Raw genomic sequence first — 26,442 nt, forward strand, 5'->3', positions numbered from 1 at the left:
GTGTGTGTGTGTGTGTGTGTGTGTGAAAAGTGCGCGAAAATTAGGTCAGTATGGCTGCTGCGAAGTAGGATAGTCATCTGGCCTTCCTGTACCTCTTCCCCTTGTGACACAGTAATGAGGGAAGCAGGAGGGAGAGGGGGTGAAATAGAAAGTTATGAATAGCAGAAGGAGTTTCATATGTGTGATAGAGACAGAGTATGTGTATGTTGGTGACAGTGGGTGAAAGGGGGAGGGAGACGGAGAAGAGCAAAGGGAAGGAGGGGGGGGGAAGAGGTAAAAATCAAAGGAAACTAAATAACTGAATTGTTAGGTTGGTGTGAGGAGAGTTAAATATAGTTGTGGCAGTTGTTGTTGGTGTTTATTTCTGAACTGAAGCATCATTTGGTGGACGATGCTGAAGCGAGAAGTTTAGTGGACAAAAAATTGTTTAACGACCACCATGTAAATAATGAGCTAGAAATAGCAGCCATTCGCTCTGAAACCGCTAATCGTCTCCCAAAAGAAAGGACCCATGGGAAATTACAGACCTAGATACTGCGTCGGAATGGAGCAGTGGTTCCTAACCTGTGGTCCGCAAAGGTAGTACTAGGGATCCATGAACTAAACTATATACACATATACATAAGGATAAGAGGTCCGCGAGGAAAACTCACTTAAATAAAAGAGGTTCTTGATAGTGAAAAGGTTGGGAACCACTGGAATAAAGGATGAGATGGTTATGGCAGGAACGCTTTGATAAGAAATGATCTGTGGTTACACGTTTTTTTTCTCTCTCTCACTTTCATATATATATATATATATATATATATATATATAATACACGCACACATATATGTACACACACACACACATATACATATGTGCGTGTGTGTGGTTAACTTCTTGTGGTAAACACATTGCTAAATGATTCCAGGTTGCAGTTTCCCTATCAGTGCTGGATTCTATTTCACTTTTCAAAGACGTACTTTAGATCAATATGAAACTGGTTAAGGGGTTTACAGTCAAAAACTTGAAGATCGCATATAGGTGTAGTATTTGCTTAAATTTTTAGCGTCAAAAAACTTAAGGACTGACTCTGTAGTTGATTGTATGTTCTGAATTGAGTTTCGTGACGAAAACTTAGAAGCTCATCTTCCAGAGAATATTTTGCTCAGGTTTGGAGAGAAAAACTTAAGGAACAGATCACAATTGGCAGAAAAGTTAAGGATCAACCCTGAAACCTAAACGAACAGCTTTATTTTCTTTCTTACTTTCTTTCTCTCTTTCTTTCTTTCTTTTTCTTTCTTTCTTTCTTTCTCTCTCTCTTTTCTTTTCTTTTTCTTTCTTCTTACTTTGAAGAGACCAAATTAGTGGGCGGCTATCGCAATAAATAACAACGGTACATGGTCAAGGGAACAGAAGGAAGCGCACGCGCGCACTAAACAAGGGTTTGCAAAGTTCCGTAGAAGTTCATGTTTGAAGTGAAATTTAAAGGCGAAGAGAAATAAACCGAGATGAAACAAATAGTAAATCGAAGAGTAACAGCAAAAATGTTTTACCTACCTTCACTCGCCATTGCGGACCGAACGGGGGAACACCCCGTCGTCGCCATCGATTGGTTGTGTGTCAATCACGTGCCCGATGATATTGTGGGAATTCCGTGCATTTGTTCGAATCGAATTTACAGCGGGTTGTTTTTGGTGCTGGTTAAAGCCATCTGAAAGTTGTGAGTGTGTGGAGAATGGAGTTGAAAGAAAGAAGGAGAGAGAGAGAGAGAAGTTGAAGTAGAGAGAATGAGAAGGAGGGAGAGAAACGAAACAAAAAAAAAAGGCACAGTGGGAACGAGAGGGGTGGACAAAAGACAGGAGAGAGAGAGAGAGAGTAAGCGATAGAGAGAAAGAGAAAGTAAAAGAGCTATAAGCAACAGTAGTTGGTGTTGTGGATTAGGCACTAGTAACCTCTTACGCTGCTTACTGCTGCTTAGTTAAAGCTGTCGAGTGCCGCCACTGGTATATATTTGTGTGTGTGTGTGTGATAAAGAGTACTTTTACAGCTGACTGCCGATTATGTGTTCACTATTTCTGAAAGGCACTTGTACTTAACGGATTGCCAAGCGCTTGTTCTCCATACGCACAACTGTGCAAGCACTCCTCCCCCTTCTGCCTTCTCCTCCTCCTCCTCCTCCTACTCTTTGCTTTCTTCAAATCTATTTAACATATCTCTTCAGATCACAGCTTAAGTCAGCTGGCTTTGTTTTTCTTCTTTTGACTCGGTGTTTGATCCTCGCTGTTTGCATTTTACTTAGAAATGGTTAAACGTCTAAGAAAAGGTCGAAATTCGTTAAAATCTTCATCGTGAAGTTTTTATGAAAACCTTCTTCATATTTAGAATGTTTTACTGGAATATGAAATCGATCCAAGGACTTGATCGGTTCTTAATTTCATCAATCTCCAAATGATTAGATAAGGTTAGGTTTACCTCATTGACATTTGATCGGAACGTAAAAGCGTTCCAGATATGGCCATCCGTCAATCTTTTTTATTTAATTTACGCATAGGCGCAGGTGTGACTGTGGTAAGATGTTTGCTTCTCAACTACATGGTTTCGAGTTCAGTCCCACTGCGAGGCACCTTGAGCAAGTGTTTTCTCCTATAACCACGGGCTGACCAAAACTTTATGAGTAGATTTGGTAGACGAATACTGAAAGAAGGCCATCGGACACGCACGCACGCACGTGCGCACACACACACGCACACGCACACTACAGACTCAATCATAGACCAACTTCCAGCCATTTTCTTTCTTTCTTTCTTTCTCACACCCATCCCTTCCACTACACCACCATCACTACTTCTATTTAATACCTTCTCAGGGGTAATAATCGTAAGACCGTTCATGAGTGTGTGTCTCTATCTATCTATCTATCTATCTATCTATCTATCTATCTATCTATCTATCTATCTATCTATCTATCTGTCTATCTATCTATCCATCCATCTATCTATCTATCTATCTATCTATCTATCTATCTATCTATCTATCTATCTATCTATCTATCTATCTATCTATCTATCATACATACATACAATATCCGATGGGTTAAGGTTCACTGCAACTATGTCGGACGTGTTCTTTATTGATGAGCAAAAGGGGTTTTCTTCAGGTAAATGAAGTATAGAGTTTAACGCTTAAGAATTTCTCACTGTATGTGTGTGTGTGAGTATGTGCGTGTGAGTGTGTGTGTGTGTGTGCATCATATCAAATGTCCACTTGCATTGACCAAGGCAGCTCATTGCCTTGCAGTGTCCCGATTATATCTTTCTACACAGCCTCTCCCCTTCTCCGTGCATTGCTTAATGTTAGAAATGTGTGGAGCTCCTTGACTAGAATAGATGAGCAAGATCCACAAGATGTGAACGGATGCTGTGTAAAACCGAAACACAAATCCTGCTAAAGTTTTACCACTTTTCTATCGTCTTCTTTTCTTTTCTTTCCTGTTTTTTTTTTGTTTTTTTTTCTGTGATTTGATTCCATCCCCAGAACTTCGATCAGAACTTCGTCTGGATTGTTCTCTGATGTTTTATACAAGTGTTTTCTTGTATATTTCTTGGGCCTTTCTAATGACTGTCAGATCATTTGGGGAGGAGATGACTTATCCCTTCGAAATAGACACAGTTTCACAGGGGACAGACCACTCTTTCGAGAGAAGTTATCTTCCTCACGAAAGACAAGCAAACTCCCTTACAGTCCAGTAAACGTACACTTGCCCCCCCCCCCCCCCCAACAATTTCAACAAAAAACGAAACCAGTGTTATTTGTCTTGGATAAAAGTTTCTTATAACATACTAAAAGTCCCAAAGAATCGTCGCAGTGGAAAAAGCATCACTATTCTGCCAATTCTTTTTTAACTTGGCGCAACTACAAATTGTCGTAACTTCTTAAACTAATCAAGATAATCTAAAACAAGGAACCCATTTACCTATGTTTTCATGGTTAATCTTTCAAATAAAAAAAATGAGTTACTCGCCTCCTATAAACTTAAAAATGGCTCCCCCTCCACTTCCGCACGCACATATATGCCTACAATAAAATTGTTTACCATAGGGTAAAATAAACTCCTAATCGCAAGCGCTTTCGTTTATATTGACATCATCAGGGGACAAGAAAGAAAGCAAATAAAGTACATAGTTAGACACAAATATATGGTGTATAGTAAAAGCTTACAGTCCACAATGTTCAGTTACCTTTTTAGTCATCACTGTGCCAGCCATTGTTCTGAAAACCATCTCTGCACTCTGAACAAGCAGGTGAGCATGGAAGCCCAAAACGCAGCGTCCCACAACCTGACTTGCAGGCGCACAGCACGAGAATCAACAACGACCGTGGTGCAGGGCCACATTCAGAGATGACTGGTTTAAATGTTCCATCTGAGAGCTTCCATCTCCAGTCTTTAGCATTCAGTGTGTTCCCTTATCACTCTTGGATTTGCAGGCTATGGTACTTCGTAGCTGCTGATGTTGGTCGTAATAGATTAGGAAGAACTGCCTTATTTCTCGTGGTGACAAGGGCTTGGAATCGGCGGGAGTCACTGGGATTCTACTTATAGACAATGGCCATTGCCTCCTCACCTGCCACAATGACGTCGTCCTTTGTTACGCCTGAACGCCTCCGTCTTTTCCTGAAATGCCTCGCTGTCTTAAATAAGTTTGAAACTTGCCGCCTTCCCGATTCCAAAAGTCCTGGATGTGGTACTACAACTCAAGAAAGCATGCACAAAGAAAATATGCCTGCGAACCTGGACCCCCAAGTTTATGCTTGATCGAACTAATACCCATGCACCTGACTTCTGCTTCTTTCTTTGATTCAGGTCAGAAGTGAATGTCATGTTTGTTTTTTTCCTACAAGGTGGATGAGAACAAGTAGATCTGTGTCGTCTCCGACTAACACAGTTTCTCTGTCCTCAGAGATTCTCACTCTAGTTTGGATAACAAGAGTATCTGCATCCCCTCTGCAACGGGTAACTCTACAACCTTCTTTGGCCAGAGCATCTCCCAAACGTTCAAGAAAGCATTGCTCGTTTTCTCGGTTTGAGAGGAATTTCATCTTTTGTTTTCAACTAGAACTTCGTGGACAGATGGAATGTTCTCTTCCTACCCTTACACTCCACTCAGTTCTGATGTGTATTGTCTTGGTCAATATCTTAAACTCTGTTTTACCATAGTTACGAACTAAAAAATATCGACAACTTTTCTTTTGTCAGCGTCCTTGCCTTGCAGTGTTACCACCGTTTGACTCACAGCCCTGGGAATTCTCCCGTATTGCGGCCAGTCAGAGCAAATATCTGACAAAAGAACATTAATCAAGTCTGATATGAATTCGTCGAATGTGCTGATCAACCAAACTGTGCGATTTGCACCTCGTGTAACCGCTCATCGTCTCCCTCTACGTCTCCTTTCTGAGAGCCGCAATGGACTGTCGAGGTAGGCACTAAAAGCTCACTATCGTTTCCAACTCATCATTTGTCCTAAACAGCCGCACGTATTTATTTAGAGCCGAGTGGTACGCACCTGTCCCGATCCATCAAAAGCCTAATTGTGACTTTTCATGCCGAAACTCCGCTCTCGGACCCATCAGATAACTTATTGCTGTTGTGTTAGTTCGGGTTTTTGTTGTTGTTATTTGACTTTCTTTTTGTCACCAAGACAACATCATTATGCATTTCAATTGTGACCTTAAGAACGCTCGGCTTCATCAAAGGGAGTTCATCCCTTTCTCTGCTTCGAATATTATTTTAGGTTTGAGGCGAGGTGGCAAATCGTTACCGCGCCGGAAAAAAGAAATGCTTAGCGGCATTAATTCCGACTTAAAGTTATGAGTTCAAATACTGCCGAGGTCGACTTTGTCTTTCATCCTTTCTGGGTCGATAAAATAAGTACCAGTTGAATATTACGGTCAACATAATCGATTTACCTCCTCCCCGAAATTGCTTGGCTTTGTACCAAAAACTGAAACCATTATTATTGTAGGATGGCTCAGCATCACCATTTCTTACTCCCCACCAAAGATTTCCAAAAGAAACTTCAATACGCTCAGTATAACCAATGAAAAGTCTTTGCATGGAAACAACTTGACTCAGACAAAGCAGACACACAAAGAAAAAAAAAGTTGGAGGCAAGCACTCAGTTGACGAGAGAACGGAAAATTCAAGTAAATACTTACTGAGCCCAGAAGGAGATTGTTCAGCCGTGTACTTTTTATTAATGTTTATTTTGCACTTTTGAGGCGCTCTTAGGCCCTAACCCTGTCTATCAATTGCTAATCGTACTGTTGTATCCTTGTGTACTGGTGTGTGTTAATTTTCCTCCATATCTAGTTTCCGTCTGATTCAGTTCCAAATGTCTTTATACTGTTGTTTTCAATTAGCATCAAGTCAACACTGACTGAGCCACTGTATCTAATAAATGTAATACAACCTTGAACATTCCTTTGTTGTTTAGCCGAGGTTCTATTTTCTAACTTGTCCAAGACATAGATGGTAGGATGTGGTGTTTATTTCATTTGATTGCTGTTTCTAGCAGCAAAATTTCATTCAAATCATGGCGGTCATTTTAATAAAGAAGGCTCCATTGATAACATCGGCAATGTGACTAGTGATTTGTTGGGAGAAGGAACAAGTTGGGATACCATCAATTGTGGATTTGCTCCGCCAGGGTTGTCGTGGGTCTAAACTAGAACCCATATAGCTGGGTTTATTAGGTGACACATGGGGCTGAAGGCGAAGTTCGGCTTATGATCATCGATGGTAATAAATGCATTCCTCTTAGCTAGGGAATACACCCTGTTAGCTATATCAAGTGCCGCCTGATTAACCCCGGCTAAATCGGAAATCAGGTTGGTGAGCAATCATATCTTGAAGATTAACGACTTTCTGAATGCATTCTTTCTCTTCTTGTAGCATAACACTCTTAAGTAATTTCAATGTTTAAGGCGAACTAGGGAAGGTTCACCCAGTTCGAAATAGGAGACTTTTTATCTTTATAAAAAGGGTTACTAAAAAGGGCGCTTGTTTTCGCTAAAGAGTTTTCTGGCGCTAGTGACAGGGGTATAGAAGTAATTATGTACGCCAGGAAAACCCCACTGTTCAACAAATGCTCGGCCTTGGTCTAACAACCTGACACAGAAGGATTTTTCGAAGTAGCGACGGGAATATACGACAGTGCCGATATCTGCGACTTCATAGGATTGAACACTTAAATAAGAGGTTCCTGTCAGTCCATTTTAATCTGTACAGAGATAATGTTTTAACTATCTCTAGAGGCGCAAATGGGGACACATTGGATAAGCTTAAGGAGGACCTGATTCATACACTTAACTCACTTGATCTTTAGATTACAATTGAAACCAGTCTTATCGTAGTTAACTTTTTAGATGTTACGCTCGTTTTGGGTACCGGCTCATTCAGGCCGGACCGCAAACCTAATGAAGGGCTGCCGTATATTAACATGGCCTTCTGCCACATACCTGTTGTGTTTAAGAACCTGGTGAAGGGTGTCAAGAAGAAGATTTCTAGTCTGTCCATGAATAAAGACATTTTTGAAGCTGCGGCCCTCTGTAACAACGAAATCTGGTAGTTAGCTGGTTTAAGGACTGCGTCATCTATATATTGTCGTAAGGTCCTTTGGTTTGTCCCACCTTTCTCACTCAACGTCAAAATCTGCGTTAGGAAGAGCCCTCCTTAGATAAGTAGATAAACATTCCACGCAGTCTCATAGTTATCGAAGAGTATTCAAAAGACATAACTTAAGGATCTCGTTTAAGTGTGTGTCTAGTGTAAAAAAAGATATTAGCAAACACCTTAAAAACCTGCAAAGAGGCAAGATGCACATGTTTGCAGTGAATACCCAGTAGATAATCGATGCAACTCACAGGCCGTGGTTTATGAAGCAGAAGTGGTGTCCAACAGTAACAGCAAACATTGCTTGGCTGAGAGGACAATGATCCTAAAAAATTGTAGGATCCGGCGCCTTATTGAATACAAAAAGTGAGATATTTAGTCACTGCCCTCATGATCGAAAATTCGTTTTGGAAACGTGATCTTCGTTTGAAGACTAGTGAACGAAAAAAAAAACGTACACAAACTGATCCATTTCAAACACAGCTGAAATCGTTTTTAGAGTAGGTAACTCTGTCACTCTTAGAATATTTTGTTTTGATTGAGGGATGTTTTTCACCACTAAACTGAAAAAGACTGCAATTTTATATTCATGAGTAAAGGGACTGTGTTTCTGGCTAGCAGGTCTGATGAATCGTCCATATTGTCTTGTGCAATTGTTTATGTGAAACGAATGATAGCTCTCTAATCGACCATAAACAAATATATACTACACAACTACATAAGAATATGACTGCTCAAAACATTTTTTACTCTGTGCTTTTTTTTGGATGTATGGACGACTGACCAATACATACATACATGCGTCCGTATGTATGTATGTATGTATAAGAATTCATAAATTAGATCTTCCTCGGTTTAGTGGACAAACCCCTTCTTCGAACGAATAGTTTCCGTAAAATTCTTAATAGATACACTATAAGAGTTTCTTTTTTGCTGTGCACTAAGTGTAAAGAAAATACTGTTAGGTAGGCCCACCTATTACAGAGTCAAGAGGGGCATACTTACACGCATACATACATACATACACACACACACACACACACACACACACACACATACATACATACATACATACATACGCACATCAGACCTGATATAAGGATTTGGGATAGATATACCCAAATACCAATCTTGAGAAATTAGATTTCTCAGAAGCAGAAAGCTGATTTGAAGACTACAAATCCAATCCATCACAGGAACTGTAAGAATCTGTGAAACTTTCCAGAAATTTATCATTTAAGTATAAACGAGCATGTCTAGATATGCGACTATATACATGAGAATACATATATAGTGCAAAGCATAGAAATCTGCACATATACATACAAACAAAAATACCCTGTTGTTGATGTTGAAATTCCAATGAAGAAACCTTGGATCTAGGTTAGAAACCGGCTCTTTCTCTATTGGCAAGAAATCTTAAAATGAAACTGATTACATACATACATACATACACACATACATACATACATGCATACAATATAAACAAATGATCTATACAAATCTGCATATCTCTATGCATTTCATCCTACTTCTGATATAAAAGAGGATTGAAAAGATGTGAGCGGTCCGTGTAACTCGAACCCAAGCCTCATTGTTTACGTGTCTTTAATGACAGCGTCTTAATTTTTATTGTCCGTATTTCTTCAGAAACAAGGGAAGTAATTAAGACTTCTTTGTGGAAGTCACTAATAAGTCAATCCTTGTTATCTCCCTTACATTTTCTCTTCTTAACACTCAGACCCCTTTCAAACTGAACTCAGCCACCCCACCCTCTCTATGTGAAAAAAAAAAAAAATGCAGTCTTCATATCTTTTGTCATTTATCTTTTACCTGTATTAGTCATTGGACTACTGCCATGCTGGAGCACGCTTTGTAGAATTTTTAGTCGATTGGATCAACCCCAGGGCTTAAATTTTAAGCCTGACACTATTCTATCAGATTCTTATGACAGACCGTTGTCAAGCGACGGTGAGACACATACATACATACATGATGTTGTAGCTAGGACACTCTATAATGAAATCCATCACAAGGATAACCCCGAGGACAAAGAAATAAAAATAACAGTATGATAGAAGCCATAGCCACTCATAATAAAAAGGAATACTGGTGGATTGTCCCAGTGATAACCTCAATGAAATATAGGTACAACAGATCTGATCTAATGATTTGGGACAGAGAAGAGAATTTGTGTACAGTTGTGGGAATTAGCTGTGCAGCAGATGTTAATATAAAGCTGAAGAGCAGTGTAAAAGAGAATACCAACGCTGAACTATTGAGAAATCTGCAGTTACTCTATCCAGATTATAAGTTCAGGTTTGTACCTGTAATTATCGGGGCTCTGGGATACATAACACACTGCCAAAATACCAATCTTGAGAAATTAGGCTTCTCAAAAGAAGAAAGCTGATTCGAAGGCTACAGATTCAATCCATCACTGGAACTGTAAGAATCTGTAAAACTTTCCAGATGTTTACCATTTAAGTATATTGGAGCATATCTAGATATTCAATTATATGCATGAAAATACATGCATAAAACAAAACATACAGATCTGCACATATACATACATACATACATACAAACAAAAATACCCTGTTATTGATGTTGAAATTCCAATGAAGGAGTCTTAGATCTGGGTTAGAAACCGGTTCTTTCTCTATTGGAAAGAAATCTTGAAATAAAACTGAATTATGACATATATATATATATACATACATATATATATATATATTATATATATATATATATATATACATTATAAACAAATGTGATCTTGACATTTATAGGAGATGCATTGCATGGGGACCTATTCTTGGGTGAATTGTAAACATAACACTGAAATCATTTGGGTAATATTGGTGGAATATTTTCACACACGGTGCAAATAATGTATCGCTCACAGCGGCGTTGCAGAAAATAGAGTTTCAGCTGTTTAAGTTGAGCCCATCATGTTATTTAATTTTTTTAGTGATTGATCTTTGTGGCACTTCGATCCTCATTATGTCTTGGTTATAGGGAGACCACAATGGGCAGCAGTATTTGAAGTGAGGCCTAGCAAATGTGGAGAAGAGAAAGATGATAGCTTCATGATCCCTAGATTGGAAAGTTCTGAGGATCCATGAACACATTCTACGAGTAACATCGACTCTTATTGTTCATGTGTACACTTCAGCTAAGGTTGCTGTCGACATTTACGCCTAAGTCTTTGATATTATCCAACGGTTCAAGTAGGTCTCCCGACGGTAGTATATATGGTCGTTTGAGTGTGCCCTCTTTTCCAAAGTGGATAAGATCAAATTTTTCTTCGTTCAACTGCATATTGTTTTTTGTTCCCACTGGGTTACTGCGCATAGGTCCAATGGTTTGATCATATGCTCCCTTAATGACTTTCTGGAGCTTAGAGTCATCTACAAATATTTTAATGGTGCTATGTTCAATGGAATCTGCAATGTCATTGATATAGATAAAAAAAAAAAAAAAGGTTGACCCAAACACAGTACTCTGTGGGACCCTGCTGATGACTTAACGTGATTTACTAGGGCATAGTTACATTAACAGATAGTTTTAAGTAACATGGTATACATAGGGAGTTCTGTTAATTTTAAGCAAAGATTTTTAGCACACATACATTCCTTTAAGCCTAATATAACGAGTAATACTACTTCATTAGCTACCTATATACACAAATTGAAACAAAATAAAGTTAACTATAGATTAGATTGGTCAATTTTAGATTCTGCTACACCATACATGCATAAGTTTAATATTTGTTGTCTCTGTACAAAGGAATCACTGTATATTTCACTGTATAATCAAAGAATTTAATAAATTGTCAATCAGAAGTGCTTTCAACAAGTAGACATAGGTTCTATAAAACTTTCAAATATTATAAAAGATGCAATAAAGATTTACATTAGTGCTTATTATTTATTATTTATAATGATGTCAAAATAAGGAGATAATTATAACTAGATTGGTGGATAAAGTAATTAAAATATTTTTGACTATAAACATATTTACACAACATATATTATACATTAAACAATTGATAAATTGGTTTTCTTAGAATTTGAACCTGCACACATTTAACCTACAATAAATAGACTATTACAGTTATAAAAAAAAATTATAACTTAAAATTTAAATTGGTACCTTCCAGTTATACAAATAAAAAGTCAATACTTTTGGCCATCAAAATCAACCTTCTACATCTTAAATATGGAATGCAGGATAAGGTATTGCTTACACAAAATTATCAGGAATTTGTTGTTCCTTTGTCTGCAGTGAGTAAAGAAGGAGCTATCAATGTAAGCCAGGATAAATGCGGAAAATTTTTTCAGCAGAAGATTGTTGTACTGAGCGTTTGTTGCTTTTGTTTGTAAAATAGTTGTTGTTGTTAGTTCCCCCATATGTGGGAATTGACTGTTTATTGTGTCTGCCTGGAGGGGGTGGGGGCAAACCGTTATGGAAGATGGTCTGCTTGGTGAGAAAGAAATGGAGAGGGTGGTGGAACTGTGTTTTTCCGACATATCAGAAGAGGAGTACCCACCAATAAGAGGAAGCAGCTCATCAACAAGGAAGGAGTCCCGGCTCCATCTACTCCGCGTTTCAGAGGCAAGGACAAGGATATATATATATATATATGTATATATGTATGTGTACACAGGCATGACAGAAGTAAATTAGACACTCCATAAAACATTGTTTTGTGTTTATTCCAACCTGTAAAGTATATATTTTTATCAATTGACATTTGTATGTTTCAGGTTCCATATGGGACTGTTTAATCATGCCATGTACAAAAGAAGCCTTGGACCTGTCTGAATTTCAAAGAGGCCGTATTGTGGGTCATTCGGAAGGTGGACATAGTCAGTGTAAAATCGCAGAAAACCATGGGATCCCGCTTTTTACAGTTAATAGAATGATTGTGCGATTCACCAGAGAGGGGGGGGGAGGAGTCCACATCACCTCGCCCAGATCAACCAGGGCCCTCTGACAGGACCCTTCTCTTTGCTAAGAGAAGTGTGGTGGATAATCCTCGTGGCAAGTCCTCTGGTATAACAGAACAAGTTGATGTGAGTCCCAGAACAGATGTCAGGTGTCTCCACAAACTTGGTTACTGTGGCAGAACAGCAAGAAGGAAGCCACTTCTTCGAGCAGCCAACATCAAGCGGAGAAAAGTGAGATGGTGGAGAGGCCACTAGCATTTTGGGACACTGTCATATTCTCTGATGAGTCCAGACTTACTATATTTCCTGACAGTGGTTGAGTGTGGGTCTGGAGACTCTGTGATCAAGAATTTGATGTGAAAATGTTGCAGCCAACAAAGAAACATGGCAGCTATTCCGTGATGGTCTGGAGAGCAATTTGGAGCAATGCTTGATCAGAGCTGGTGGAGGGAAACATAAACTCAGATAAATGTGTCCATATGTGGTGAGAATGGAGGAGGATAGCTGCGTGAAAAAGTGCCACACCCTAACAGTTGAGGGAACCCGTGGAAGAGGTAGGCCCAGGAAGACCTGGGCTGAGGTGGTGAGGCAAGACCTTCGTACATTGGGCCTCACCGAGGCGATGACTACGGACCAAGACCTTTGGAAATGGGCTGTGCGTGAGAAGACCCGGCAAGCCAAGTAAGATCGTTGCCAGTGCCCCTGGACTGGTTCTTGTGCGGGTGGCACATGAGATGCACCATTTTGAGCGTGGCCGTTGCCAGTACCGCCTGACTGGCTCCTGTAGGATTTTCGAGCGAGATCGTTGCCAGTGCCCCTGGACTGGCTTGTGCGGGTGGCACATAAAAGACACCATTTCGAGCGTGGCCGTTTTCGTGCGGGTGACACGTAAAAGCACCCACTACACTCTCTGAGTGGTTGGCGTTAGGAAGGGCATCCAGCTGTAGAAACTCTGCCAAATCAGACTGGAGCCTGGTGTTGCCATCCGGTTTCACCAGTCCTCAGTCAAATCGTCCAACCCATGCTAGCATGGAAAGCGGACGTTAAACGATGATGATGATGATGATGATGATTGCAAAAAGGACTCCTTCCAATCTTTTCCAGTGGTGAAACGATTAAAGAAGTCTATTTATAGAAGATGGAGCTCCTTATCATACGGCTAACATGATCCAAGATTTGTTGAATGAAAATGATATTAAAAAGATTCCATGGCCAAGCCAGTCACCAGATATGAACCCTGCTGAACATCTCTGGGACATAATGGACAGGACACTTCATAAAAAGAACAAGAAAGCATCTTCAAAGCCAGATCTTTTGAGATTATTGCATGAAACTCGGCCAGAAATTCCTCAAGAGAATATTCGTCATCTGATCAGTAACAAACCTAATAGGGTCCTTGCATTGGAAAATGCAAAGGGCATGTCTACTAAATACCAAATTTTCACATTATAACAAATGATTTGAATGTATAATTTCAGATTTAAATAAATTTTAATGATTATAAGGGTGTCTACTTACTTCTGTCATGTGTGTGTGCATATGCACGTATATATGTTTTTATGCATGCCTGTATGTAGTTTGTAATCTAGAAGAGAACCTATGTCAAGCGACTGTTTTGGTTATTTCAAGCTGGTTGTATATGCCTCTAAATGGCCTTGTCTCTCTCTGTGTGGCCATCGTTTTTATTGTTGCTAAATACCATTTTGTTAGTGTGATGTATTTTAGATTTTTGTTGTGTTATCGCTTTTCATTACATAATTCGTTTGTTTTGTCTCAGTCGATTTTTTTTTATTACATCAAATTTCGCTAAAGCATCATCATCATCATCATATTGAAACCTGTACAAAGTCGGGTGCTTCTGTCTAATGTCGCAAAATCTGTTATTCTGTTGTGCTTTCAGTAATTGTATCCGGTTTCTTTAGGCTGTTATTTGACTTGCTCATTTAATTTATTTGCGACTTCGTTTTCATAGTCTTTTTAATCTGTTGTTCTGTTGGTATCTGTAATGCCATGCTTTCAATGCACTTTCATTTTCTGTTACGTCATTATTTTAGATTTGTAAATAAAATTATTAAAGTATGTACAATGCGATTTCGCTTCGTTTTTTTCCTTATTTGTTTCGTAATTATATTGTAATTATTTGTTGTGAACAGAAGTCGAAGCCTGTAACACGTTATGCAAGGGCTGATAGTTCATATGTTTGGTTCCGTTAATACATATGTTTTACAATAAACACGTCGCAGTTCTCTACATATTTTGCAATGACTACATATGATGTATGCATTTTGTTTAGATCCTTTTCCTTGTTACTCCGACAAAGATTATATTATTTTTCACTCTTACAGCTCTCTTGCTCTGTAGATTACTTCTATATTTTAGTCAATTTTCACTTAATGGACATTGTTTTGTCTATTACCGTTCCATTTATTTTCGGTTATTGATTAAAAATCTTAGGAGATTTGTTCATTCTTAGTATCGTTGCTATGTTGTTTGCTTCTTGTGCAGCTATTGCTTATTTGTAAGGTAAATAGCTTATGGAATATATGAAGTAGAATAACAAAACAATAAGTGCATATGCAAACACACACACACACACACACACACACACACACACACGAGCAAATCTAAGGACAAGCAAGTTAGGCAAGTCAATATATAAAAAATATTAAATACTTTTAATACAAAAAAAAAAAAAAATGTACATATGTATGCACATAAAATAGTTCGACTTACAGAATATAAATGTCAGGAATTAAAGGGGTTGAGTAAGAGACCAAGAATTATTTCTGAGGACTTGGTGGTCTAAAATGATGATTGTCATCATACGCAAACCTCACCACCACCGCCGCCATCATACATCACACTCGTCACCAACGCCGCCATCATACGCCACCCTCGCCGCCATCATACGCAACCCTAGCCACCACCACCGCCATCATACATCGCCCTCGACACCACCGCCGCCATCATACATCACACTTGCCACCACCGCCGCCATCATATGCAAACCTCGCCACCACCGCCGCCATCATACATCGCCCTCGCCACCACCGCCGCCATCATACATCACACTTGCCACAACCGCCGCCATCATATGCAACCCTCGCCACCACCGCCGCCATCATACATCACCCTCGTCACCACCGCCGCCATCATACATCAACCTCGCCTCCACCGCCGCCATCATATGCAAACCTCGCCACCACCGCCGCCATCATACATCGCTCTCGCCACCACCGCCGCCATCATACATCACACTTGCCACCACCGCCGCCATCATATGCAACCCTCGCCACCACCACCGCCATCATACATCGCCCTCGCCACCACCGCCGCCATCATACATCACACTTGCCACAACCGCCGCCATCATATGCAACCCTCGCCACCACCACCGCCATCATACATCGCCCTCGCCACCACCGCCGCCATCATACATCACACTTGCCACCACCGCCGCCATCATATGCAACCCTCGCCACCACCACCGCCATCATACATCGCCCTCGCCACCACCGCCGCCATCATACATCACACTTGCCACAACCGCCGCCATCATATGCAACCCTCGCCACCACCGCCGCCATCATATATCGCCCTCGCCACCACCGCCGCCATCATACGCAACCCTCGCCACCACCACCGCCATCATATATCACCCTCGCCACCAACGCCGCCATCATACGCAACCCTCGCCCCCACCGCCGCCATCATATATCGCCCTCGCCACCACCGACGCCATCATACGCAACCCTCGTCACCACCGACGCCATCATACATCGCCCTCGCCATCACACATCGCCCTCGTCACCACCGCCGCCATCATACGCCACCCTCGCCACCACCGCCGCCATCATACGCAACCCTCGCCACCACCACCGCCATCATATATCACCCTCGCCACCACCGCCGCCATCATACGCAATCCTCGCCACCTACGCCGCCATCATACGCAACCCTCGCCACCACCGCCGCCATCACACATCACACTTGCCACCACCGCCGCCATTATACATCCCCCTCGTCACCACCGCCGCCATCATACATCGCCCTCGCCACCACCCCCGCCATCATACGCAACCCTCCTCACCACCGCCGCCATCATACATCACACTTGCCACCACCGCCGCCATTATACATCCCCCTCGTCACCACCGCCGCCATCATACATCGACCTCGCCACCACCGACGCCATCATACGCAACCCTCCTCACCACCCCCGCCATCATACGTCACACTTGCCACCACCGCCGCCATTATACATCCCCCTCGTCACCACCGCCGCCATCATACGGTTCCCTCGCCGCCAACGCCGCCATCATATATCACCCTCGCCCCCACCGCCTCCATCATACACCACCCTCGCCACCACCGCCACCATCATATGCAACCCTCGCCACCACCACCGCCATCATACGCAACCCTCGCCACCACCGCCGCCATCATACATCACACTTGCCACCACCGCCGCCATTATACATCCCCCTCGTCACCACCGCCGCCATCATACATCGACCTCGCCACCACCGACGCCATCATACGCAACCCTCCTCACCACCCCCGCCATCATACATCACACTTGCCACCACCGCCGCCATTATACATCCCCCTCGTCACCACCGCCGCCATCATACGGTTCCCTCGCCGCCAACGCCGCCATCATATATCACCCTCGCCCCCACCGCCTCCATCATACACCACCCTCGCCACCACCGCCACCATCATATGCAACCCTCGCCACCACCACCGACATCATACATCACCCTCGTCACCACCGCCGCCACCATACATCACGCTCGTCACCACCGCCGCCGTCATACATCGCCCTCGCCACCACCGCCGCCATCTTACATCACACTTGCCACCACCGCCGCCATTATACATCACACTCGTCACCACCGCCGCCATCATACATCGCCCTCGCCACCACCGCCACCATCATACGCAACCATCGCCCCCACCGCCGCCATCATATATCGCCCGCGCCACCACCGCCGCCATCATACGCAACCCTTGCCACCACCGCCGCCATCATATATCACCCTCGCCACCACCGCCGCCATCATACGCAACCCTCGCCACCACCGCCGCCACCATACATCACCCTCGTCACCACCGCCGCCATCATACATCGCCCACGCCACCACCGCCGCCATCATACGCAACCCTCGCCACCTACGCCGCCATCATATATCGCCCGCGCCACCACCGCCGCCATCATATATCACCCTCGCCACCACCGCCGCCATCATACGCAATCCTCGCCACCTACGCCGCCATCATACATCACCCTCGTCACCACCGCCGCCATCATACATCACCCTCGTCACCACCGCCGCCACTATACATCACGCTCGTCACCACCGCCGCCATCATACATCGCCCTCGCCACCACCGCCGCCATCTTACATCACACTTGCCACCGACGCCATTATACATCACACTCGTCACCACCGCCGCCATCATACATCGCCCTCGCCACCACCGCCACCATCATACGCAACCATCGCCCCCACCGCCGCCATCATATATCGCCCTTGCCACCACCGCCGCCATCATACGCAACCCTTGCCACCACCGCCGCCATCATATATCACCCTCGCCACCACCGCCGCCATCATACGCAACCCTCGCCACCACCGCCGCCACCATACATCACCCTCGTCACCACCGCCGCCATCATACATCGCCCACGCCACCACCGCCGCCATCATACGCAACCCTCGCCACCTACGCCGCCATCATACGCAACCCTCGCCACCACCGCCGCCATCATATATCACCCTCGCCACCACCGCCGCCATCACGCATCACCCACGTCACCACCGCCGCCATCATACGCCACCCTCGCCACGACCACCGCCATCATACGCAACCCTCGCCACCACCGCCGCCATCATATATCACCCTCGCCACCACCCCCGCCATCATACGCAATCCTCGCCACCTACGCCGCCATCATACTCAACCCTCGCCACCACCGCCGCCATCATACATCACCCTCGCCACCACCGCCGCCATCATATGCAACCCTCGCCACCACCGCCGCCATCATACATCACACTTGCCACCACCGCCGCCATCATATGCAACCCTCGCCACCACCGCCGCAATCATACATCGCCCTCGCCACAACCGCCGCCATCATATGCAACCCTCGCCACCACCGCCGCCATCATATATCGCCCTCGCCACCACCGACGCCATCATACGCAACCCTCGTCACCACCGACGCCATCATACATCGCCCTCGCCATCACACATCACCCTCGTCACCACCGCCGCCATCATACGCCACCCTCGCCACCACCGCCGCCATCATACGCAACCCTCGCCACCACCACCGCCATCATATATCACCCTCGCCACCACCGCCGCCATCATACGCAACCCTCGCCACCACCACCGCCATCATATATCACCCTCGCCACCACCGCCGCCATCATACGCAATCCTCGCCACCTACGCCGCCATCATACGCAACCCTCGCCACCACCGCCGCCATCACACATCACACTTGCCACCACCGCCGCCATTATACATCCCCCTCGTCACCACCGCCGCCATCATACATCGCCCTCGCCACCACCGACGCCATCATACGCAACCCTCCTCACCACCGCCGCCATCATACATCACACTTGCCACCACCGCCGCCATTATACTCCCCCCTCGTCACCACCGCCGCCATCATACATCGACCTCGCCACCACCGACGCCATCATACGCAACCCTCCTCACCACCCCCGCCATCATACATCACACTTGCCACCACCGCCGCCATTATACATCCCCCTCGTCACCACCGCCGCCATCATAAGGTTCCCTCGCCGCCAACGCCGCCATCATATATCACCCTCGCCCCCACCGCCTCCATCATACACCACCCTCGCCACCACCGCCACCATCATATGCAACCCTCGCCACCACCACCGACATCATACCGCACCCTCGCCACCACCACCGACATCATACGCCACACTCGCCACCACCACCGCCATCATACGCAATCCTCGCCACCTACGCCGCCATCATACATCACCCTCGTCACCACCGCCGCCACCATACATCACGCTCGTCACCACCGCCGCCGTCTTACATCGCCCTCGCCACCACCGCCGCCATCTTACATCACACTTGCCACCACCGCCGCCATTATACATCACACTCGTCACCACCGCCGCCATCATACATCGCCCTCGCCACCACCGCCACCATCATACGCAACCATCGCCCCCACCGTCGCCATCATATATCGCCCGCGCCACCACCGCCGCCATCATACGCAACCCTTGCCACCACCGCCGCCATCATATATCACCCTCGCCACCACCGCCGCCATCATACGCAACCCTCGCCACCACCGCCGCCACCATACATCACCCTCGTCACCACCGCCGCCATCATACATCGCCCACGCCACCACCGCCGCCATCATACGCAACCCTCGCCACCTACGCCGCCATCATACGCAACCCTCGCCACCACCGCCGCCATCATATATCACCCTCGCCACCACCGCCGCCATCACGCATCACCCACGTCACCACCGCCGCCATCATACGCCACCCTCGCCACGACTACCGCCATCATACGCAACCTTCGCCACCACCGCCGCCATCATATATCACCCTCGCCACCACCCCCGCCATCAAACGCAATCCTCGCCACATACGACGCCATCATACTCAACCCTCGCCACCACCGCCGCCATCATACATCACCCTCGCCACCACCGCCGCCATCATACATCACCCACGTCACCACCGCCGCCATCATACGCCACCCTCGCCACTACCGCCGCCATCATACGCAACCCTCGCCACCACCACCGCCATCATATATCACCCTCGCCACCACCCCCGCCATCATACGCAACCCTCGCCACCACCGCCGCCATCATACATCGCCCTCGCCACCACCGCCGCCATCATACGCAACCCTCGCCCCCACCGCCGCCATCATATATCGCCCTCGCCACCACCGACGCCATCATACGCAACCCTCGCCACCACCGCCGCCACCATACATCACCCTCGTCACCACCGCCGCCATCATACGCCACCCTCGCCACCACCGCCGCCATCACACGCAACCCTCGCCACCACCGCCGCCATCATACGCAACCCTCGCCACCACCGCCGCCATCATACGCAACCCTCGCCACCACCGCTGTCACCATACATCACCCTCGTCACCACCGCCGCCATCATACGCCACCCTCGCCACCACCGCCGCCATCACACGCAACCCTCGCCACCACCGCCGCCATCATACGAGAGTGGTGTATGATAGCGGCGGTGGTGACGAGGGTGATGTATGATGGCGGCGGTGGTGGCGTGGGTGATATATGATGGCGGCGGTGGTGGCGAGCGTTGAGTACGATGGCGGCGGTGGCGGCGAGGGTGGCGTATGATGGCAGCGGTGGTGGCGAGGGCGATGTATGGCGCCACCACCGACGCCATCATACGCCACCCTCGCCACCACCGCCGCCATCATACGCAACCCTCGCCACCACCGCCGCCATCATACGGTTCCCTCCCCACCAACGCCGCCATCATATGCAACACTCGCCACCACCACCGCCATCATATATCACCCTCGCCACCACCGCCGCCATCATACGCAACGCTCGCCACCTACGCCGCCATCATATGGAACACGCGCCACTAACACCGCCATCATACATCGCAATTGCCACCACCGTCGCCATCATACGCCATAAATACTGCTTCCCCGCCCTCATACGGTCGACGACTGCAGTCATGAAGGAGATGGCGGTGTAAACGACAAAAGGTGGGGTTGGTGGTGACAGGCAACAGATGTGAAGGTGGTGGCTGCGGTGGTGATATAGGAGGGCAAAGGAGGTGACGAGGGTGATATATGATGGCGGCGGTGGTGACGAGAGTGGTGTATGATAGCGGCGGTGGTGACGAGGGTGATGTATGATGGCGGCGGTGGTGGCGTGGGTGATATATGATGGCGGCGGTGGTGGCGAGCGTTGAGTACGATGGCGGCGGTGGCGGCGAGGGTGGCGTATGATGGCAGCGGTGGTGGCGAGGGCGATGTATGGCGCCACCACCGACGCCATCATACGCCACCCTCGCCACCACCGCCGCCATCATACGCAACCCTCGCCACCACCGCCGCCATCATACGGTTCCCTCCCCACCAACGCCGCCATCATATATCACCCTCGCCCCCACCGCCTCCATCATATATATCTCTCTCGCCACCACCGCCGCCATCATAGATCACCCTCGTCACCACCGCCTCCATCATAGATCACCCTCGTCACCACCGCCTCCATCATATATCACCCTCGCCACCACCGACGCCATCATACGCAACCCTCGCCACCACCGCCGCCATCATACATCACACTTGTCACCACCGCCGCCATCATACATCGCCCTCGCCACCACCGCCACCATCATATATCACCCTCGCCACCACCGCCGCCATCATACGCAACCCTCGCCACCACCACCGCCATCATATATCGCCCGCGCCACCACCGACGCCATCATACGCAACCCTCGCCACCACCGCCGCCATCATACATCACCCACGTCACCACCGCCGCCATCATACATCGCCCACGCCACCACCGCCGCCATCATACGCAACCCTCGCCACCTACGCCGCCATCATACGCAACACTCGCTACCACCGCCGCCATCATATATCACCCTCGCCCCCACCCCCGCCATCATATATATCACTCTCGCCACCACCGCCGCCATCATAGATCACCCTCGTCACCACCGCCTCCATCATAGATCACCCTCGCCACCACCGACGCCATCATACGCAACCCTCGCCACCACCGCCGCCATCATAGATCACCCTCGTCACCACCGCCTCCATCATATATCACCCTCGCCACCACCGACGCCATCATACGCAACCCTCGCCACCACCGCCGCCATCATACATCACACTTGTCACCACCGCCGCCATCATACATCGCCCTCGCCACCACCGCCGCCATCATACATCGCCCACGCCACCACCGCCGCCATCATACATCACCCTCGTCACCACCGCCGCCATCATATGCAACCCTCGCCACCACCGCCGCCATCATACTCAACCCTCGCCACCACCGCCGCCATCATACTCAACCCTCGCCACCACCGCCGCCATCATACATCACCCTCGCCACCACCGCCGCCATCATATGCAACCCTCGCCACCACCGCCGTCATCATACGCAACCCTCGCCACCACCGCCGCCATCATACATCACCCTCGTCACCACCGCCGCCATCATACATCACCCACGTCACCACCGCCGCCATCATACATCACCCTCGCCACCACCGCCGCCATCATACGCAACCCTCGCCACCACCGCCGCCATCATACATCACCCTCGCCACCACCGCCGCCATCATACGCCACCCTCGCCACTACCGCCGCCATCATACGCAACCCTCGCCACCACCACCCCCATCATACGCAATCCTCGCCACCTACGCCGCCATCATACTCAACCCTCGCCACCACCGCCGCCATCATACATCACCCTCGTCACCACCGCCGCCATCATACATCGCCCTCACCTTCACCGCCGCCATCATACATCGCCCACGCCACCACCGCCGCCATCATACGCAACCCTCGCCACCACCGCCGCCATCATACATCACCCACGTCACTACCGCCGCCATCATACGCAACCCTCGCCACCACGACCCCCATCATACGCAATCCTCGCCACCTACGCCGCCATCATACTCAACCCTCGCCACCACCGCCGCCATCATACATCACCCTCGTCACCACCGCCGCCACCATACATCACCCTCGTCACCACCGTCGCCATCATACATCGCCCTCGCCTTCACCGCCGCCATCATACGCAACCCTCGCCACCACCGCCGCCATCATACGCCACACTCGCCACCACCGCCGCCATGATACGCAACACTCGCCACCACCGCCGCCACCATACATCACCCTCGTCACCACCGCCGCCATCATACATCGCCCACGCCACCACCGCCCCCATCATACGCCACCCTCGCCACCACCGCCGCCATCATACTCAACCCTCGCCACCACCGCCGCCATCATACGCAACCCTCGCCACCGCCGCCGCCATCATACGCAACCCTCGCCACCACCGCCGCCATCATATATCACCCTCGTCACCACCGCCGCCATCATACGCAACCCTCGCCACCACCGCCGCCATCCTACATCACCCTCGTCACCACTCCCGCCATCATACATCGCCCACGCCACCACCGCCGCCATCATACGCAACCCTCGCCATCACCGCCGCCATCATACATCACCGAGCGTTGAGTACGATGGCGGCGGTGGCGGCGAGGGTGGCCATCATACGCAACCCTCGCCACCACCGCCGCCATCATACGGTTCCTCGCCACCAACGCCGCCATCATACATCACCCTCGTCACCACCGCCGCCACCATACATCACACTTGCCACCACCGCCGCCATCATAGGCAAACCTCGCCATCACCGCCGCCATCATACATCACACTTGCCACCACCGCCGCCATCATACGCAACCCTCGCCACCGCCACCGTCATCATATATCATCCTCGCCCCCACCGTCTCCATCATACATCACCCTCGTCACCATCGCCTCCATCATACGCAACCCTCGCCACCACCGCCGCCATCATACATCACCCTCGCCACCACCGCCGCCATCATACATCACCCACGTCACCACCGCCGCCATCATACGCCACCCTCGCCACTACCGCCGCCATCATATGCAACCCTCGCCACCACCGCCGCCATCATACTCAACCCTCGCCACCACCGCCGCCATCATACTCAACCCTCGCCACCACCGCCGCCATCATACATCACCCTCGCCACCACCGCCGCCATCATATGCAACCCTCGCCACCACCGCCGTCATCATACGCAACCCTCGCCACCACCGCCGCCATCACACGCAACCCTCGCCACCACCGCCGCCATCATACGCAACCCTCGCCACCACCGCCGCCATCATACGCAACCCTCGCCACCACCGCCGCCACCATACATCATCCTCGTCACCACCGCCGCCATCATACGCCACCCTCGCCACCACCGCCGCCATCACACGCAACCCTCGCCACCACCGCCGCCATCTTACGCAACCCTCGCCACCACCGCCGCCATCATACGCAACACTCGCCACCACCGCCGCCACCATACATCACCCTCGTCACCACCGCCGCCATCATACATCGCCCACGCCACCACTGCCGCCATCATACGCAACCCTCGCCACCACCGCCGCCATCATACATCACCCACGTCACCACCGCCGCCATCATACGCCACACTCGCCACCACCGCCGCCATGATACGCAACACTCGCCACCACCGCCGCCACCATACATCACCCTCGTCACCACCGCCGCCATCATACATCGCCCACGCCACCACCGCCGCCATCATACGCAACCCTCGCCACCTACGCCGCCATCATACGCAACCCTCGCCACCACCGCCGCCATCATATATGACCCTCGCCACCACCGCCGCCATCACACATCACCCACGTCACCATCGCCGCCATCATACGCCACCCTCGCCACTACCACCGCCATCATACGCAACACTCGCCACCACCGCCGCCATCATATATCACCCTCGCCACCACCCCCGCCATCATACGCAATCCTCGCCACCTACGCCGCCATCATACTCAACCCTCGCCACCACCGCCGCCACCATACATCATCCTCGTCACCACCGCCGCCATCATACGCCACCCTCGCCACCACCGCCGCCATCACACGCAACCCTCGCCACCACCGCCGCCATCTTACGCAACCCTCGCCACCACCGCCGCCATCATACGCAACACTCGCCACCACCGCCGCCACCATACATCACCCTCGTCACCACCGCCGCCATCATACATCGCCCACGCCACCACTGCCGCCATCATACGCAACCCTCGCCACCACCGCCGCCATCATACATCACCCACGTCACCACCGCCGCCATCATACGCCACACTCGCCACCACCGCCGCCATGATACGCAACACTCGCCACCACCGCCGCCACCATACATCACCCTCGTCACCACCGCCGCCATCATACATCGCCCACGCCACCACCGCCGCCATCATACGCAACCCTCGCCACCTACGCCGCCATCATACGCAACCCTCGCCACCACCGCCGCCATCATATATGACCCTCGCCACCACCGCCGCCATCACACATCACCCACGTCACCATCGCCGCCATCATACGCCACCCTCGCCACTACCACCGCCATCATACGCAACACTCGCCACCACCGCCGCCATCATATATCACCCTCGCCACCACCCCCGCCATCATACGCAATCCTCGCCACCTACGCCGCCATCATACTCAACCCTCGCCACCACCGCCGCCATCATACATCACCCTCGCCACCACCGCCGCCATCATATGCAACCCTCGCCACCACCGCCGCCATCATACTCAACCCTCGCCACCACCGCCGCCATCATACATCACCCTCGCCACCACCGCCGCCATCATATGCAACCCTCGCCACCACCGCCGCCATCATACGCAACCCTCGCCACCACCGCCGCCATCATACATCACCCACGTCACCACCGCCGCCATCATACGCCACCCTCGCCACTACCGCCGCCATCATACTCAACCCTCGCCACCACCGCCGCCACCATACATCACCCTCGTCACCACCGCCGCCACCATACATCACCCTCGTCACCACCGCCGCCATCATACATCGCCCTCGCCACCACCGCCGCCATCATACATCACACTTGCCACCACCGCCGCCATCATACATCGCCCTCGCCACCACCGCCACCATCATA

At 49.1% G+C, this 26,442-nt stretch overlaps 1 protein-coding gene across 1 annotated transcript in view; it reads right to left on the bottom strand.

Annotated features, from left to right (window-relative positions):
• Positions 1 to 2,165, bottom strand: part of LOC128250364 (uncharacterized) — a 44,432-nt gene extending 42,267 nt beyond the window's left edge. Inside the window, exon 1 of the mRNA XM_052975225.2 lies at positions 1,543 to 2,165. Coding sequence (XP_052831185.1) covers positions 1,543 to 1,591 — 49 coding nt within the window. The 5' untranslated portion in view covers positions 1,592 to 2,165. The remainder of the gene's footprint in view (positions 1 to 1,542) is intronic.
• Positions 2,166 to 26,442: the final 24,277 nt, after the last annotated feature.

Source organism: Octopus bimaculoides, chromosome 20 (assembly GCF_046866305.1).
Source record: "Octopus bimaculoides isolate indiv1 chromosome 20, ASM4686630v1, whole genome shotgun sequence".
Lineage (NCBI taxonomy): Eukaryota > Metazoa > Mollusca > Cephalopoda > Octopoda > Octopodidae > Octopus > Octopus bimaculoides.